General features: G+C 36.5%; 1 protein-coding gene across 1 annotated transcript in view; it reads right to left on the bottom strand.

The window, feature by feature from the left end:
• Positions 1–19,697, bottom strand: part of KTN1 (kinectin 1) — a 132,607-nt gene that overhangs the window by 77,215 nt on the left and 35,695 nt on the right. Inside the window, exons 2-5 of the mRNA XM_003794397.3 lie at positions 10,690–11,255; positions 7,337–7,474; positions 5,217–5,387; positions 2,342–2,472 (exon numbers count right to left, since the gene is read on the bottom strand). Coding sequence (XP_003794445.1) covers positions 2,342–2,472; positions 5,217–5,387; positions 7,337–7,474; positions 10,690–11,212 — 963 coding nt within the window. The 5' untranslated portion in view covers positions 11,213–11,255. The remainder of the gene's footprint in view (positions 1–2,341; positions 2,473–5,216; positions 5,388–7,336; positions 7,475–10,689; positions 11,256–19,697) is intronic.

Below are 19,697 nucleotides of genomic sequence, written 5' to 3'. Positions count from 1 at the left end.
TTCACAGTAGTGCCAAAGAAGATGAAATATTTAGGATTTTACCTAACAAAGGATGTGAAAGATCTCTATAAAGAGAACTATGAAACTCTAAGAAAAGAAATAGCTGAAGATGTCAGCAAATGGAAAAACATATCATGCTCATGGCTAGGAATAATCAACACTGTTAAAATGTCCATACTATCCAAAACAATATACAATTTTAATGCAATCCCTATTAAATCTCCACTATTGTACTTTAAATATTTCATAAATACTTCATTTTATATGAAATCAGAAAAAACCTCAAATAGCCAAGACATTACTCAGAAATAAAAACAAAGCAGGAAGAATTACGCTACCAGACCTCAGACTATACTGTAAATCAATAGTGATCAAAACAGCATGGTACTGGCACAAAAACAGAGAGGTAAGTGTATGGAACAGAATAGAGAACCAAGAGATAAACCCAGCTTCTTACCAACAAGCCAATTAAAAACATTCAGTGGGGAAAAGATTCCCTATTTAACAAATGGTGCTGGATGAATTGCCTGGTGACCTGTAGAAGACTGAAACTGGACCCACACCTCTCACCATTAACTAAGATAGACTCTCACTGGATTAAAGATTTAAATTTAAGACACAAAACTATAAAAATACTAGAAGAAAGTGCAAGAAAAACTCTTGAAGAAATTGAAAATTTTTATGAAGATAACTTCCATGGCAATTGCAACAACAAAAACTTTAAAATGGGACCAAATTAAACTGAAAAGCTTCCGCACAGCTAAGGAGCCAACAACTAAAGCAAACAGACAACCTTCAGAATGGGAAAAGATATTTGCAAATTATGAACTGAACAAAAGCTTGACATATAGGATCTATAGAGAACTCAAATTAATCAACAAAAAAAGACACAACATATATATACACACACACACATATATATATATACATATACATATATATATATATGTATATATATATCTCCCCCATATATCACTGGGCAAGAAAAATGAATAGAACCTTCTCTAAGGAAGACATACAAATGACTTAACAAACATAAGAAAAAGTGCTTATCATCCCTAATCATGAGAGAAATGCAAATCAAAACCACCCTTAGATATCACCTAACTCCAGTGAGAATGGCCTACATCACAAAGTCTCAAAGCTGTAGATGCTGGTGTGGATGTGGAGGGAAGGGGAACACTTTTACACTGTTGTTGAGACTGCAATCTAATACAACCTTTTTGGAAGAAAGAATGGAGAATTCTCAAAGAACTCAAATGACATCTCCCATGTGATCCTGCAATCCCATTACCAGGCATCCACTTGAACGAAAAAAAATCTTTTTAATTATAGTAACAGTCTGCACTAGACTGTTTGTCTCAGATCATTTACAATCGCCAAAATGTGGACACAACCTAAATGCCCACCAACCCAGGAATGGATTAACAAACTATGGTGTATGTGTACCATAGAATACTATTCAGCCATTTAAAACATGGAGACTTCACATCTTTTGTATTAACCTGGATGGAAGTGGAACACATTCTTCTTAGTAAAGCATCACAAGAATGGTAAAGCAGGAATCCAGGGTACCCTGTTCTAATATGAAGGCAATAGATGATTTAATATAAGACGGGGTGGGGGTAGAGAATGAGCAAGTGGGGATACAGGAGGAGGGAGGGGAAGGGAGTCACAGTGTATGGTACACCTATTGGGAGGGGGACACAATTATAAGTGGGACTTTATCTAACAAATGCAATCAGTGTAAAACTAAGTCTTTGTACCCTCAATGAATCCCAAACAAAAATAATAATTATAGAAAAATAAAAAATGAATATCGATGTTAATTCATGGGACTTCTATTGTATTTTCTTTGGAGGGGGGATATCTTACAAACTTTTATACTAGCCATAATAGTGATTTTGCCATCCAAACAATTTATTTAAACAGGGTACTATTATACACACACACACACACAGTCTCCAGTCACAAAAACAGACCGTATAAGTAACACAGAAATCACCTGCCCTTGACTTCAACAATTCTAGTCAGAGTAAAGCATGGTACAGCTTAGCCAAGCACCAAATGACATTAAAGTCACATAAACTGTCTTATATTAAACAAGTGGCTTTTGTTAAAGCATTAGATGACTACAGATAGATGACTAAACTAAGTAAGCACACTGATTAGTATGAATAAATAAAATAATTTCTGAATACATTCCAGAACTTCTGGAATGTGACTTATGTGTTTTTGGGTGTTAAGGAGTAGATAATAATTAATTGCTGTATCTAAAGTCTTATTTGGTGAACTTCTAATGACTACTCACAAACATACCAGTAATAAAAAATATGCTCACCTTCTTTAAAGCATCTTGTACCGCACCAGACTTCTCCTTTAGCAAGTTTACAACACAAAGAGCTTCATCTTCAGAAAACATCATTGTCTTCAAGGACAGAAGAAAATCTTTAAATTTCACTTCAGCATTTTCTTAATTAGAAGAGAGAAAAAAAAAAAAGAAATGGCATTTAAAAAGACACAAGCAAAGGTAACCATCAAGAATTCCTAGCCCAGAAAGTCAATAGCCAAAATAAAACAGATTTATACTTTACATTGAATAACAATAAATGTTCCAGTTATGAGGGGGAAAAAGTGTTTATCATCTGTAATATGGAATAATTGCATTAACTAAAAGGTTGCTTAAACTACAGAATACTAAAATGCCAGTATACTTTGACTTTTTAAAAAATGTATTAATTTATTTAAGTGTCTTATATATGCTAGCATCTGTACTAAATGTGTTCATAATATTCTCATTTAACTTTAGTAATCCTTGAACAATCACAACCAACTCTAGGGAGGAGAATTTATTAATCTTGAACAATATATAAGCCAAATGCCACAGGTGAGAAAACAAGCTCTAAGACTGTTATAAAAATGAAATCTGATTCTTCAAAGAATAAATATACACAAGCAATCCTGACATTTAAAAACCTATTGGCTGCAGTGGCTCTTGCCTATAAATCCCAGCACTTTGGAAGACCACAGAATGAGGATCACTTGAGGCCAGTTTGAGCAACACAGCAAGACCCCGTCCATACAAAAAATAGAAAAATTGTCCATATGTAGTGGCAGGTGCCTGCAGTCTCCGCTATTCAGGAGACTGAGGCAGGAGGACTGTTTGAGTCCAGGAGTTGGAGACTTCAGTGAGGTACAATGACACCACAACATCCAAGTTTGGGTGACAGAGCAAGACTGTCTCAAATAATAATTCATAAGTAAATAAATAAAATCCATGCATCAAGTCCCTCCTGACTCCCCCTCACCCCCATTTTCCCAAGGCTCTCATATTAGGTACCAATTTTGTCTTCTTAAAGGAAATGCCACCCATCAGACCCTAAAAAGCTTAGGGCTTTCAATTATTTCAGCTACCTTTTAAGCTTTTTTTTGGTTTGTTTTTTTGAGACAAGAATTTCACTATGTCACCCTTGGTAGAGTATCATGGCATCACAGCTCACAACAACCTCAAATCCTTGGGCTTAAGCGATTTTCTTGTCTCAGCCTACCAAGTAGCTGGGACTACAGGCGCCTGCCATAAGGCCCAGCTATTTTTGTTGCTGTTGTTGTTGCAGTTGTCATTGTTGTTTAGCTGACCCGGGTCAGATTCGAACCCTCCAGCCTCAGTGCATGCAGCTGGTGCCATAACCACTGTGCTACAGGCACTAAGCCTACTTTGTAAATTTTTAAAGACTCATTTTTTAAGCCATGTGTGAATAGGTGAGAGCAAGGGGCACATGGGAATTCTATACTTTCCACTTAATTTTGTTATGAACCTAAAACTGCAAAAGAAAGAAGAGTCTATTTTTTTGTTTGTTTGTTTGCCAGGTGAGGTTTGAACCCACCACCTCCAGTATATGGGGCTGGTACTCTACTCCTTGAGCCACAGGTGCTGCCCGAAGAGTCTATTTTTTATAAGGTAGTCATGAATTAGCCTAGAAACTTCATAAGATATAACAACATCTGGAAAAAGATCACCAGATAGCTGTAGGGGTATGTGGAAGTGTTTAAGGGAAGAGTCATATTTTGATGTGTTTAAATTGTTAGTGATTTTATAAGCTTTAAAATCAATATTTAAGTATTAGTTATAAGTAGGTTAGGAATTAAGAAAATGATTGTAGAGGATGGGCAAAGGAAAAATAGAAATAGGAAAAGAAGGAGATTTAAAAGAATTCTGAGTCTAGTGTAATGTATTGTTGGAGGCCTGGCATCTTTAAAACTTAAGGAGTGGCCAGTTGAAATTTCACCCCTCCCCCAGTGCAACTCCAGGGCAGCAGAGGTCTCTGAACAGGCAAGACTCACCTGTCCAGGCAGGGCTTTTTACCCTGGGAGAGGGAGTGCATTTGTCAAGTTAGATATGTAAAATGCTTAAATTTTGTTAAAGAACAAAAGATTTGCTGCTGAACAGACAAGGAGATAAAATATCTCTTTGCTTTGCTTCTGTCACTTTGATCTGACCAGAAACGTCAGTCTAAACAAAAAATTCCTTGAATCGTCACTGCTGTGATTTGTGGCTTCCCTGGGGTCTTTTCTGACTTCCTGCTCTCAGACTGTTTTTCACTGATCCATAGTCTGTGTTAAAGATCGCAAATACCTTACAGCAATAAAAGTAAAAAGTAAATCCATCCAATTAATGTAGTTAAAACAATCGTTTAAAAAAAAAAGGAATGCAAACATAGCAATAACCATATCAGAATTGTCTGCCTTTCCCTTATAAGATTTATGATTAAAACAATGGTGTATGAAATAAAAACAGAGCTAGCCTAGGGCAAGACACTACATGTGATGAACCTCACAAAAACAGACATACAGTCTCCTGACTCAGCTTAACTCTTAAAACTTTTCCTTTGTCTCGCATTTCTTCATACTCTCGTTCAATGAAGTCACTTAAAAAAAAAAAACTCATAATTTTGAGACTTAATACCCAACAGATAGCAAAATAGCTGTGGGACCTTTAGTAAGTCAAACAGAGTGTCCAGACCTAGAAAACTGAGACTAGACTAGCAGACTACCAATAAGTCTTTTGCCACGTGGCTCCCATTGGTCTTTTAAAATGCATTATTTCTAGGAGAAAATGTACTTAACTCCACCATAGCTCAAAAATGTGATTATAACATTTATATATAATTTTATATATATAAACACACACACACCAGATTATAACAGCTATACATTACCTTTGTCAGTTTCAGTCTTCAGTTTTTTAGCCCCAGATTTCTGGATCCCTTCTACTTGATCAGGTTTAATCAAATCAATAACCTCTCTCTTATCCACAACAGGATTTGAGTCAGTATTATCCATCAAAGGGATATAACTGGTTGCATGAATAAGGGGTTCATCCACCAAGACTGCAATTTAAGTTCAACACAATCATAATTACTAGGGGTTTTAAAATCAGAGAAACAACATGTAAGGACACTTAAATTTAGTAAGTGTAGTTGTTTTCAAATCTCTAATACTAACTAAAATTGGTTTTAATCTTCTCATTTCATCATGTAACAAGTCTAGTTCTTGAGCAGTACCAGGTTCAATATTATTGTACAACAAATCATTTAAGTCATCTAAAAATGTGTACCTTATCTCTTATAACAGTGTGTGAAAACTTCTTACATAATGTCCTTAGTTCTCATTTTTTTAATTTTACTATAAGAATCCATTCCTATTTAACTGTGCTCAAGGAAAATAATTTTTATGTATATTGGTATTCTATCGAATTCTAATTTAAGTTCCTTGCACTTGCTCAGCATTATCCTCATTTCTAGTAATTATGCCCCTAATTTCCATCACACACCTACTACATTTGCCAAAACTTCCAGGGTAACATTAAAAGTAGAGTTCCTGCTTTGTTCCTAATTTTAATGGAAAGAACTAAAAACTTTTGAAGAGTAAGCCTGATGTCTTGTTGGTCAGAAATATAAACATCCATGCCGAAATGGAAATTTCTCTAAATTCCTGCCTTTTAAACAGCTTTGTGCCTATACTACATTTCTTTTAATTAAAATTGATATTTAATTTTACCAAATATATTCAGATAGCAAGTTCTCATATACCTGATTGATTTGGCATAATTTTTTTGTTTGTTTCTTTTTTTTTTTGAGACAGAGCCTCAAGCTGTCGCCCTGGGTAGAGTGCTGTGGCATCACAGCTCACAACCTTCAACTCCCAGGCTCAAGCGAGTCTCCTGCCTCAGCCTCCCAAGTAGCTGGGACCACAGGCGCCTGCCACAACGCCAGGCCATTTCTTGGTTGCAGCCGGCATTGTTGTTTGGCAGGCCGGGCTGGATTCGATCCCGCCACCTTAGGTGTACGTGGCTGGCGCCTTAGCCACTTGAGCCACAGGCGCCGAGCCGATTTGGCATAATTTAAATGCCAATAATAGAATCTCCTCTTTTCTAAGTTTACCATCTTCTATTACCATTTGGTACCACAGATCATTATTATTTGGGAACTACTATTGTTTAATTTACACAATTTCACAGCCATGTTTCCTCTGGAAAATTCTGAACACATAAGACTGCTCCATCACTTTTAATTGGATGCTTAGTTTATACAAATGCAAATTTTGTTTAGAAAATAATTGGAAATGTAGGGTAATGTTAGATCTAGTTAATGTCAAGCATAATCTTTAATATTAAAAAGTAATGTAGGGTAATGTTAGATCTAGTTAATGTCAAGCATAATCTTTAATATTAAAAAGTATAAATATTTCATGAATATTTTTCTTCTATAGTTTGTATGCTTTTACATTATTTTCTTCAAAACAGAGTTAAGAATGAGAATATTCATATATGCTCTGCCCTTTTAAAATTTTCGATAGGCTCAGCGCCCATAGCACAGAGGTTACAGCGCCAGCCACATACACTGAGGGTAGTAGATTCGAACCCCGCCCAGGCCAGCTAATCAACTGCAACAAAAAAACAGCTGGGCATTGTGGCAGGTGCCTGTAGTCCCAGCTACTTGGGAGGCTGAGGCAAGAGACTCACTTAAGCCCAAGAGTTGGAGGTTGCTGTGAGCTCTGATACCACAGCACTCTACCAAGGGTGACATAGTAAGACTCTGTCTCAAATAAATAAATAAAATTTCAGATACAGTTTTTACCTTAAAGTTATACCCAGTCCAGTTGTCACAGTGCTACAAAGCTGTAAGGCTAAAGAGAATTTGAAACTCAAGTGAGCACTCAGTTATCAAGAGTGCACACTGACACCAGCAACAGAAGAGCACATGAGGTCTCCGGAGTCCCTGTCCTGCTCTACTTCTTTAGAATAAGCATTTATAAAATATAAATCTACATAGCTCACCATTTTCTGTCTTTTGTTTTTTTGATGACATTTTCTTCTTTGCTGATCCACTTTCTTGTTTAGTCTCTTGATGAAGGGGTAATGCTTCTTGCTTTTTTGAAGGTCCTGTGAGAGTTTCTACCTTTTTATCCTGGTCATCTTTAGTAAACATAAATGAAAAATATCATTATAACAGTTAACACATAAGAAAGGATACAATTACTAGTGAATAACTCCCAGATTGCTTTACCACTAAAATTTTAAAATCTGATATATTACTCTCTCACCAGTAACTTATCCTTCTCTGTTTCCTACTCCACTACACCAGCTCTTCAATGTTCTTGCTCCTTCTGTCACATCCCATTTCACTTCCAAATCTACTCAGCCTATAAGGCAAGGTAAAGTCTCTATTACAGTGATTTTCAACTGGTGTGCCATGAGAGGATCTTAGGTATGCCATGAAAATCTTTAAAGATCATTAACTTATTTTTGAAAGAAGTTCTAAGCACAGAAACTATATTCTTTTTCTTTTTTATGAACAACATAAGTGTGCTGCAAAAGTTTAACTATGAAGTGTGTCATGAGATAAAAGAAAGGTTGAAAAACACTGCTCTATCATTGTAAAAAATAAAACCCTTCCTCACTGCTGTAATTTCCAGGATCTCACACTCATTTCCTTCTACACTGACAAAATCCTTTGTAGTTCCTTTTATATCAATCATTCCTCAACCTGATTTTTTTTCTTTTCCATTCCTTGAAAGGATTAACTTAGGTCACTGATAATGTTTGTTAGCATGTATACTGTATTTGTATCTCTTATAATTGCATAAGTCAAACATAACTTGAATATTAAAATCTTAGCAGTTTTTTCCTTTCTTAAAATGTATATACTTTTTTTGAGCACCCTCTGTATACTACTGGTCTATCTTTCTTAAAGTTTTCTTTTCTCCATTATACTCAGTGAAATATGCTAGTCACAAAAGGACAAATAGTATGATTCCACTCACATGAGGTTCCTACAATAGCCACATTCGTAAAGACAGAAAACAGAACAGTGGGTCCCAGGGGCTAGGGAAGGGGAAAATGGGTAATTAGTGATTAATGGGTAGAGTTTCAGTTGGGGAAGATGAAAGGATTCTGGAGACAGTTAGTGGTGATGACTACAAAGAATGTGAGTGTATTTAATACCACAGAACTGTACACTTAATGGTTACAATGGTAAATTTCATGATATATATATACATTTAAAAAACCACAATAAAAGAATAAAATATGTTCTCCTATCAGCTCTGATGATAATTCTCTTCTTACACTTGGAATATTTATTCCTTTGCATTCTCCTTTATGAACTGCTTCCACTAAGTACTGGTATTTCTCAGGGCTATGTCTTCAATTTTAATACTTTCCTTAACCCATGGCTACGTCTACTACCTTTATGCTCAAGGTTTCCAAGTCTGCATTCAGACCTTGCTCCTCTGCACTTACACAACCCACTGCTCTGTAGACAACCCCATAGGTGCCTGAAATACAGACTGTAAGTGTTCTCTCCATTAAGGAGAAGAAACCCCAGCTTCCTGCACTATCTCCTATCTTAGGACTACCGCTCATCTACCAATTAGAGGTTGGCAAACTTTTTCTGTAAAGAGACAGATAGTAAAATCCTTAGGCTTTATAGCCATATGGACTCTGGCACACCTGTTCAATTCTGCCGATGAAGCATGAAAGCCAATCGCATAAATGAACAAATGTGGCTGCATTCAAAAACAATTTACAGACACTGAGATATGACATAATTTCCCCATTTCTCAAAATATTATTCTTCTGATTTTTTTCCCCAACCACTTAAAATGTAATAACTATTTCTGGCTCATGGGCATAAAAAAGGAATTGGGCAGATTGTGCCCACAGGATGCAGTGTGCCAACCCTGACCTGAGAACTTAAGAGATCAGCTTTGATTCTATCCTATCCTTTACCTGCTACACCCTATATAATGATATCAACCATGTCGTGCTTACTTTGTAGACCTCTCTACTTTCTATATATTCTGTCAAGAACTGCTATGTAAACCTACTGCTATGTAAGCCTCTTAACTAGTCTGCCTACATCAAACACTGCCCCATAAAAATTGGCCTTGCAAGCTCTGCAAAAGAAAATTGTGAAATAGAAATCTGGCTACGTAACAAACAACTCTGAAAATTTTCAACAGTAGCTAACCTAAAAGGTCTCCGTTCCTTAGCACTGTATACAAAAAGCACCAGGATCTAGTCACAGCCATCTTTTCAGCTTTGTTCCCTGCTACTCCCTACCACGTATTTCACAGTTTGTACCCCTCTGCGGGTACAGGAGACCCCACTCTCTGCTTGGTGAAGGCACTACGTCCTCTGTAAAGCCTTTGAAGCCCCATAAGTTGTAGGCACTCTGGCCTCTGTGTTTCTTCTATACTCTGTACATCTACATAAATTACATTTTGTTACTAGCTTACATGTCCATGTCCTTCTCCATGAAAACATGTGGTACTTACTCTTACTTCTCTAGTACCGTGCCTTAATCCTAGTTGGCAGGCTAATATTTAACACCAACATAACCCTCAGCAAGTTAAGATACACAAATGACTTAACAGTACACACGAGCCCCTTCATACAAAGCAGCTTCATACATCACCACACTACTTCTCAGGTCCCTCCCACTGTATTATTAACTCCTCTCCCTTGATTAGCCTACCTCACCCCCACCATCCACTCAAAAAGCTCAGCTAGTACCATTCAAACTTTAAAATTAATTTCTTGCATTACATGCTCTAAGTGGCCTACCCTAGAATTCCTAGTTTAGACACACCTAGAAACATTACATGAAACATTTTATAATGACCTGCTTATGTTTGTGTCTATAGCTAACATGTGACTATCTTGAAAATGAACTATCTCAGTAACCCTAGTACCTAATATAATGCCTAGCATAAAAGACACATAAGATAAATGTTTGTAAAACAAATCGAGGATGAGAAATGATATCTGACTTTATCTTTTTAATTCTTATCACATTAGAAAGTGTTAGTTGAAATAAAAGTTCCTACCTGCTAATATTTATAAGTCCTTAGTCATTTTAGTAAAACAGCCAAAGTAAGATTTTGTCTATCAAAGATCTTTTCTATATTTATAATATGAAGTTTAGTTTTAAAAATGCCGTATTATAATCAATACTAATTCCTACCAACAATTAATGAAAGCAAACATACAGGAGTAAAAAGTAATCTTCGTTTCAGAATTAGTATTCAGCATTTAGGGTACACACCTAACAAAACATCTGAATTTCAAAGCTCTAAAGTTATTAAAACAAACACAATCAGGCAGTAAAGTTAAATGGATGACAATACCGCTTCCGTTTCTAGACTTCTTCTGCCCTGGTTTCTTCTTTGAGACACCTGCTTCAGAGGGCAGTGTGGGCTGTTTAGTAACTGGGACAGGTTCTACTTTTTTGTTAGGAGCCTTTAATATATCACTTTCTTTGATGACTGGCTCTTCAACCACAGATTTTTGTTTCTTTTCCTTCTTCTTTCTTTCCCTAACACTACTCGAGGTTTCAACCACATTCAATGGAACAGGTATAACTTTCTCATCTTCTACAGCCAAAGCATCAGATAATTTAAAGTCTCGAGGTACGCTCTCAGAATCAGATTCATGGAGGTTCCCATTCTGGATTTCTTTCTTTTTATTCTTTTTCTTCTCTGCCTTCTTTTTATCTGTTTTGGTAGGAATAAGCTTTTGCTCTCTTTTCTGTTTTTCAAGAACTTCATCATATAATGTTTCTTTCATGAAAAGCCAGAAGAAGAGGAAAATTACTGTAATAACTACTGAAGGAATAAGGACAATAAAATATGTTGACTCATAAAACTCCATGGCCGTTTTTTTGTATTGTTTTGTTAATGTGATCCTATGAAACCTAAATGGAGAGGGGGAGACAAAAAAAAAAAAAAAAAAGAATCTATCAGTTATAAAACTTAAAACTCCTGCTCTTTCAAATGGCATTTTAGATCTACTCTAATGTGATGTACAAATGTAAACTGGTTAGTTGTTTAAATCACATATTTCATTACTTTGTCAACTAAAATTCAAATGTACTACAAAAGAAAAATGAATAGTAATTAGAAAGAGCAATTGTGACACATCCTTCTATTCAATCATGTAGATTCCAATGGGAGGGAAAAACTTAAACATTCATTCCTTTTTGCCCTACATATGCACTTTTGAAAACTTTGTTAACTAGAGGTTGTGGCATCTGCAGGTTCAAGGCATTTGGAGCTCCAGCCAGGATGATGGAGGTTCTTTGTAATGACCATCTAAGGAAGAAGGTCCAAGTTAAAAACAACACTAATGATATCATTAGGGACCTTAAGAAGCTGACTGCAGCCCAAACTGGCACCCGTTGGAACAAGATTGTCCTTAAGAAGTTGTGCACGATTTTTAAGGACCATATGTCTCTAGTGGACTATGAAATCCATGATAGGATGAATCTGGAGTTTTATTACCAATACAGCAGAATTCTTTCCCTGGCCCTTATTCTCCTTTCCTCCCATACTATCCACACTGGTATGGATGCTTGTTTTTAAAAATTCACATTAATTAAAACTTATATGTTACCAAAAAAAGTCATTAACAGTTAGCTTTTCTACTTTTATTGTATAAATGTACTAATGAATGCTAACATAAGTGAAAATTAAGAGGTATTAACTATTAGTAATTCATTGGTTTATTCAGTATTCATTAGAAGTCCCACGCTCTTAATAGTTAAAAAAAAATAAGAAAGGCAGTTCATTCCTTCATTTAGAGATTGGAGATCGCTCCTCAACCGCTAGCATCTTTACCACAGTGACTAACAGTCGCATGATTTGATAGTATACATCAAGGACATGGAAATCAAAATCAAAACGTTAGTATGTGGCATTAAAATGAATTTTACGTGCTTTTCTCATTTTTTTTCTAAGACAGTCTATACCAGCAGTTCTCAACCTGTAGGTTGCAACCCCTTGTAACAATGAAAATACATCCTGCATATCAGATATTTACATTACAATTCATAACAGTAGCAAAATTACAGTTACAAAGTAGCAACAAAAATAATTTTATGGTTGGAGGTCACCACAACATGAGGAACCTTATTAAAAGGTCAAGGCATTAGGAAGGTTGAGAACCACTGGTCTATATACATTGCATGAAACAAGTTACACTACAAAAGCAAGGTTGGCCATCCTTGCCCTAATGCTTTAAAAAAAAAAAAAAGGTGACTTGGCTCCCGTGGCTCAGTGGTTAAGAACACCGGCCACATACACAGGGCTGGGAGGTTCAAACCTGGCCCAGGTCTGCTAAACAACAATGACAACTGCAACAAAAAAATAGCTGGGCGTTGTGGTGGGCATCTGTAGTCACAGCTACTTGGGAGGCTGAGGCAAAAGAATAGCTTAAAACCAAGAGTTTGAGGTTGCTGTGAGCTGTGACACCACAGCATTCTACTGAGGGTAACATAGTGAGACTGAAAAAAAACAAAAAAGAAAAAAAAAACAAAGTCTTTGTCTCATCAACAGACACATCACTTCAGCCCTACTTTTAAAGTAAGTATGGGGCGCAGGGGCAGGGTGGGGTGGGATCGGGGGATCTGTCTCCCAGATCTGCCTAGACAGTGGTTCTCAACCTTCCTAATGCCTCAATCATATAGTGCAGTTCCTCATGTTATGATGATCCCCAACCATAAAATTTTCTCTGCTACTTCATAACTGTAATTTTGCTACTGTTATGAACTGTAATATAAATATCTGATATGCAGGATGTATTTTCATTGTTACAAAAGGGTCGCGACCCACAGGTTTGAGAACCTCCAGCCTAGAATATATGCATTATAGCCTTTACCTGAAAGGTAGTTTCTGCTAAAATTAAATCTCAAAGTGAAAATTACTCTGATGTTTAGATTCTAAATATTGATGCTCTTATCAGCGAGAATAAGCCGCATAAAAGTAGCTTGTATTTTATGTTATCTCAAATCTGTTGTGGAAAAAGGCAGTGTATAGTGCAGATGTAATTAACCACCAGGACAATCTTTAGCATAAAGCAAATTAAAGTGAACTTTTGTACCTTCAGAATATAAATCTGAGAATTTTTAAGTTTTTAAATTATTATCTTGAAGAGTCTTAAAGATAGATAATGATTAGATAAAGAAATTAAATTCTACCTAAACACAATCATTCTAATGATTTTAGACCTGGAAAAACATTTGATTTTAAGCTGAACAAATCGGAGTTTGTTGAACTAAGACTTTCTTCAGAAAAGAACTCATAAATTTTACAAAACAAAATAAAGTTATTCACACTTGTCTGTGTTAAGTGCCAAAACAGACAGTATGGAAATCTTATGTTGTTGACCTAATCAACTTGAGCTTATTAAATTTAACTGTCTTTCAATTAATTTATATCCCAGTTTAAAATGCAGAACATACTTGCTTGAAGTTATACCAGCAATGACCCAAGTCCGAAAATAGCCAGAAATGGAACCTGAGAACAAAGTATGTACAACTAATCCTTGAACAACACAAGTATGAACTGCCATGGTCCAGTCACACACAGATTTTTTTCAATCAAACACTACTGAAAATACAGTATTTGGCGAGTATGAAACCTGCTTATATGAGAACCTACTTTACTACATACACTCAAGTTCTGCTGGGCCAACTGTGGGGCTTGAGTATATGGAGATTTGGGTATACAGGGACTTAGTACCAATGCCCCGACCTGCAAAAGATGACTAAGTCAACAGGCATATTATTTAATATTAATCTTGTAACTCAACAATTCAGACTTCCATAAGCATATTTTAAAATAGCACTGACACAACTCTGGACTTACAAAGGTAGGTTTAACAAATTGAAGGGAAAAGGAATTGTGCTAACCAAATACTGGAAAAAAACTTCGTAGAGAACTGTTTCCCTGATAATTCATTTTAACATGAACTATCCATGTTTAAAATTGATTAAGATATATTTATTTTTCTCGTAGCATTTTATCTTCAGTAGTGTTAGTGGTCAACTAACACTGCTTTTAAAAAGCACACAATTGTTTTAAAATATAGCATCCCTGGCTCGGCACCTGTGGCTCAAGTGGCTAAGGCGCCAGCCACATACACCTAAGGTGGCGGGTTTGAATCCAGCCCAGGCAGCCAAACAACGATGGCTGCAACCAAAAAAAAAAAAAATAGCCAGGCATTGTGGCCGGCGCCTGTGGTCCCAGCTACTTGGGAGGCTGAGGCAGGAGACTCGCTTGAACCCAGGAGTTGGAGGTTGCTGTGAGCTGTGGTGCCACAGCACTCTGCCCAGGGGGATAGCTTGAGGCTCTGTCTCAAAAAAAAAAAAAAAATAAAATAAAATAAAATATAGCATCCCTAGATAAACATCCTATTCAACCTAACTAGGGAGTTGTGGGAAGAAAAAAGACAAAACAATGAGTTGGAATGCTTTAAATTTTTGCTTTGAGGAAAAGTTGAGGTACTTAGCAGAAGACACAGAAGCTTAAAAAATTGGAAAAAAAAAAAAAAGGGCAAGACAAGGTTAAAAAGGCCTGATAACAACAAGCTGCAGCCCTGTGCAAGCTTAGGTAGTGGAAAGCAGAATCGATAATCAGAGCAGGTTCACCTGTATAAAAAGGGGGAAAAGGCAAATGTTCAGAACAGAGCGAGGAAACCACAAGAACTTTCAAGAGTGATTCCTCAAGTGCTCTGATTTTCTAGGCTCCTTTTCCAGCTCCCTTAACAGTCCTCAAGGAATCATGTTCCCTGGCTTTGGATTTCATCCAACTAAATTCCCCTTCATCTGGGCTCATCAAATCTATCTCTTGTGTTTCAGGTATTTATCTGGCTCTATCAGGATGTCCAACCTTTTTTCTTTTTGGTAGCACATTGAAAATTTTAAGAGTTGTCTTAAATCACACATTCAATATACAAACACTAAGAAAAGCTGATGAGCAAAACAGAAAAAGTCCATGCATACTTTTCATCATATACAACAGACAGATAAGCAAAACAGACCTCAAATAATCAGCTGACACCCTTGAATGTTCCTTGAATGAAACGATAAATGCTTAAGGTTATGCATACCCCAATTATCCTGATTTGATCATTACATATTGTATGCCTGTATCAAAACATCACATGTACCTTATAAATAGTATATACACCTATTAAGTACCTATAATAAATTTTTTAAAAAAGAAAAAATTGAGCTACATGATTGATTTAACTTTTGTAAACTTCTCAGAAGGCACAATAACTTGCTTGTATTAATGTAAAAGATATCTGAAATCTCAAATTTTAAGTGGTTCAAAAGTCCAGGGGCAATTACTAGAATTTCAAAAGAACTGCTTAAATATGAAGGTTTAAGTAGAATACAAAGATAAACCACACTACACATATAGTGGTAAAACAGTGGAATTATTTCAGTGTGGGACAGCTACAGAAACACTGCACAACCATTTAAAATAATTAAAATTGCAACAACAAAATACATAACAAAAGGCTAAAAGTTATTTATGTTGAGCACAAAAACAGATAAACACATAGTCTGTGACCACAGAAAAACAAGAATCATCACATTTTTGAAGGGAATGGGATTACAAATATTTTTAGTGTATAGTTAATTGCTCAACTCTTTAAATTTCTTTCACCAACCTGAATATACAATATTACACTTTTATAAGTTTACATAAAAATTTTTTAAAATGTTGTTTATTACAATAAGAAACTGAGGCAGTTTGATAAGTATGCATACTACTAAATATCATGTAAATGTAAGAATTTGGAATTCTGTATTCTTATTAGTAGGTCCTTCAGTTGCTCATTTCTGCAATCCTTTTTCCCCAAACTAAAAGAGCATTTAAAACTGATGACAAAAACTAATTTTGTAAACTTTTTTGTTCTTCAATTGAGGAAACTGTATCAGTTGGGGTGACTAAAAAGAACCATTAGGAAAAAACAAATCAAAATTCAAGACTGAAACCTAAACAAACTGAAAATCCTTTTATAAGTGATATACACAAAACAATATACAGGCAAGCCGACACATTTAAAAAAAATGAAAGGTAATTTTCAACCTAAGAACATATAATTTCAAAAACATTCCTGCACAAATCAATATCTATACAACTGAATATGCTTTCAAAAAAATATATAAGCTCTCAGAGTAGCCTACAGAAGCCTTATTCAATGTATAACATAGTTAAAATATTTCTAAGATTAGCTGTGAGCACTAACTTAAAAGCCATTAAAAAGCTTAATTGTAATTAAAAGCTTCATTGTAAAAATGTTTATGAATTAAGAAAAAAAACTATCTTTAATTTGATCAGTGACTCTAAATACTTTGCATTCCAAACTTGCCACTCTTAATACAATGTTTCCTTTCCTTTAAACCCACAATAACATCTTAAGTTATTTTTAAACAGATAGGTTGATCTTTAAAAAAAAAATCTTATTTGTAGTAAATACTCTACATTGACAAAAAGTTTATCATTGGTGGCCAAGTATCATTATTAAATTAAGAGGATACCCGAGAAGGGTGAGGTCTAGTAGAACAGGTCTTCTCAAGGACACCACAAGGATACACCTGCAGGGTCCTCTCCATGGTGACTCAGCTCTTGGGTATTTGGAAACTTAACTTCCTGGAACTTGGAAATTTCCACTTCTGTGAAATCCTGTAGTTCTGTAGGGACTGGAATAGCATCTCCCACTTAATTCAAACTGGCCAAGGAAAATGGTACCTATGGGGTAGAACTTTTTGACTGTAGATAAAAAGGGAAAAATCAAGCCAGTCAGGAAGCGCAGCCATTTGGAATTCTTCTACGCCATAATCTCTCAGCCAGTGAATAAAGCCCTTCCCCTTATAAACATGGCTTCCTCTCCCCTTGGGCCTCATCTTCCAGCAACATTTCTGGTTCCCTGACGGGGAAGTGAGACCACCCAAGCAGAGAACAGACTCAGATGCACCGGGCAGTTGCCACTAATCCCCTGGACACCCACATGGGGGCCCCTGATCAGTCTGGGCAATGTGAACCACTGAGCGCACCAGGGAGGCACTTTGGCCTCCCTGTGTGGATGCCTCACCTAGGTGAAGAAAGGACCCCCTCGGTCATTACAAGGAGTGGTCTTCAAGGAGTCAACCACTGGGAGGAATTGGCATCCAGGAACAGGTGCCTATACAGGGAGACGTCTAAGGCAAAGTACAATCAATCTGGGGTTCCCACCATTTGGGTGGAAGCAGGGCTCCGATCAGCTCCTGGGTGTTAGATCACCAGCAGGTTGTTGAGAGGTGTGTAAGAGTGTGTTGATGTGGTGTGACTAAGAGTACTCCAACGATGGAGTTGGCCTGGGAGAGTGTTGATTTGCCTCCTATGGCTAAGTGGCAGTCCAGTGGGAAACCAAGGCTGCCTATGTTAAGAAATGGGTTGGAACTGTGCGCATGTGAGTGCTTGGAAAATGACAGAGACAGGTAACAACAGGTTCCCCCCCCCCGCCCCCCATTCTGGGACATAGGTCTAGTGGGCAGCCACATGGCCATGTTAGACTTAAGGGGAAAATGAAAAGACATCAGAAAGGATGACTGTGCTGTGTTTTGTTATTGGAATTTCTTGAATCCTTGATTTGGGGGATTCAGAAATTGATTCAATGGGTCACAGATCAGTGATAAAATGGAATTTTGTTGGACAGAGGGACCCTGCAGAGAGAGTGGAAAGCACCAGAGCTACTGGTGGGGGGGGCGGGGGGGGGGGGAGTCCCAAGTAGGAAGTCTCCTGCATGGGTCCTTTGTCTAGGGGTAAAATATTGGTCCTGAGAGATATTTTGGCCAGGACTTGTAGATGGAAAAATTACAAACTGAACAGGTATTCTAGCAATTAAATGAATGCAGCTCCTCACCTTGGGCAAGGTTATTAGGTCTTTCCTGTGATTTTTGTCATGGTAAAGCCTCCAAAATGTTTGGGGCTGCTTTGTTCATGACCTTGCTAGAGCTTAGAGGGTATGGCCTGCAACATTTTTGTGCCTAGGGATGGGAGTGTGATGTCTGAGCTCACGTGAGCCTGAAACACAGGGGTTCCCTCTCCAGCCCTGAGTGGGAAAATCCTATATCAATGTTATACCTCATAAAACATCTCTCATTTGTAAAATGTAATAATTTAGTTGTTTAAATTGTTGGGGAAACTGAGTCTTTGTCAAAGAATAACATTCTTGCCTTTAAACCTTCTAAGTATCAGTTTGGCAAAGTGAATAGTTAACTTCATAGTGAACTGAGATCCTGTTTTGTGGAAAGTGGGTTTGTGGGAGTAAGAGAAATCAGACAGAAAGGAAAATGGCATTGTGTAAGAAAAGAATATTGTATGATCAATTTTGTCCTGAAACAGAAAGGTTAAGAAAGTGAAAGGCAGGGCAGAAGTTAAGGAAAGTTTAGAATGTTTGTAGATTGTTTGTGCAGGTTAAATGAAGTTCATAAAAGGGAATTTGTTAAGGAGTTTACATGTGATCCAGGTGACTATGTATTTCCTTTAAAATCTTTTGGCTTATAATCTTGTTTGAACAAATGTTTTAAGCCTTTGATATCTGACAAACCTTCCAAAATCAAAACTCTAAATTTGGGGCTCTACACCTGTAGCACAGTGGTTGTGGCACTGGCCATGTGCATCAAGGCTGGTGGGTTCAAACCCAGTTCAGGCCAGCTAAACAACAACATGTAAAAAACCAACCATACAAACAAACAAAAAACCACACAACTCTAAATTTGGTCCTTTTAAAATATTAAGACCATTGAAAACCTGAGAAAAATTAGATTTATTAATAATGTATAGGAATCATTGTCAAACATGAAATGGTGATTAATCTTGTGTGGGTTATGGTTATATGTATATTCCAATATTACAAAATACTGGTCTGCCCTAATGTATATTGTCAGTTATAATTTTAATTCATCTAAAAAAAAGGTGTTTTTTGTAACTGGTTGAGTCCAAAATTTGTCCTAAAAAAAAAAAAAAAGGCATGTGAAAACCCCACACTGTACCCCAGAAGTGCATTAATGTATATAGTTACCATTCAATAAAAAAAAAAAAAAGAAGAAGAAGAAGAAGAAGAAATAATTAAGAGAGGCTAACGAATTCTCTTAAATTCAAATTCCTGATGTCTTTGGAAATTGAGTACCTTTGGAATGAAAGCAAACTTTTAGAATTTTCATTGGAAAGTTAATATGTCTACAAGTACTGCTAACCTAACTTCAAACAGAACAGAAATCTGTTACATGAAACTGGGCTAGTTTGTTGTGGCTTTTTATTTGAAATATTGCTGATTCTTTCTGTGTTCCCTTCACCAGAAA

Source organism: Otolemur garnettii, unplaced genomic scaffold (genome assembly GCF_000181295.1).
Source record: "Otolemur garnettii isolate 467f Iridium unplaced genomic scaffold, OtoGar3 scaffold00081, whole genome shotgun sequence".
NCBI classification, from domain to species: domain Eukaryota; kingdom Metazoa; phylum Chordata; class Mammalia; order Primates; family Galagidae; genus Otolemur; species Otolemur garnettii.
The sequence above is the reverse complement of the archived record's forward strand: the minus strand, read 5'-3'. Positions and strand labels throughout refer to the sequence as shown.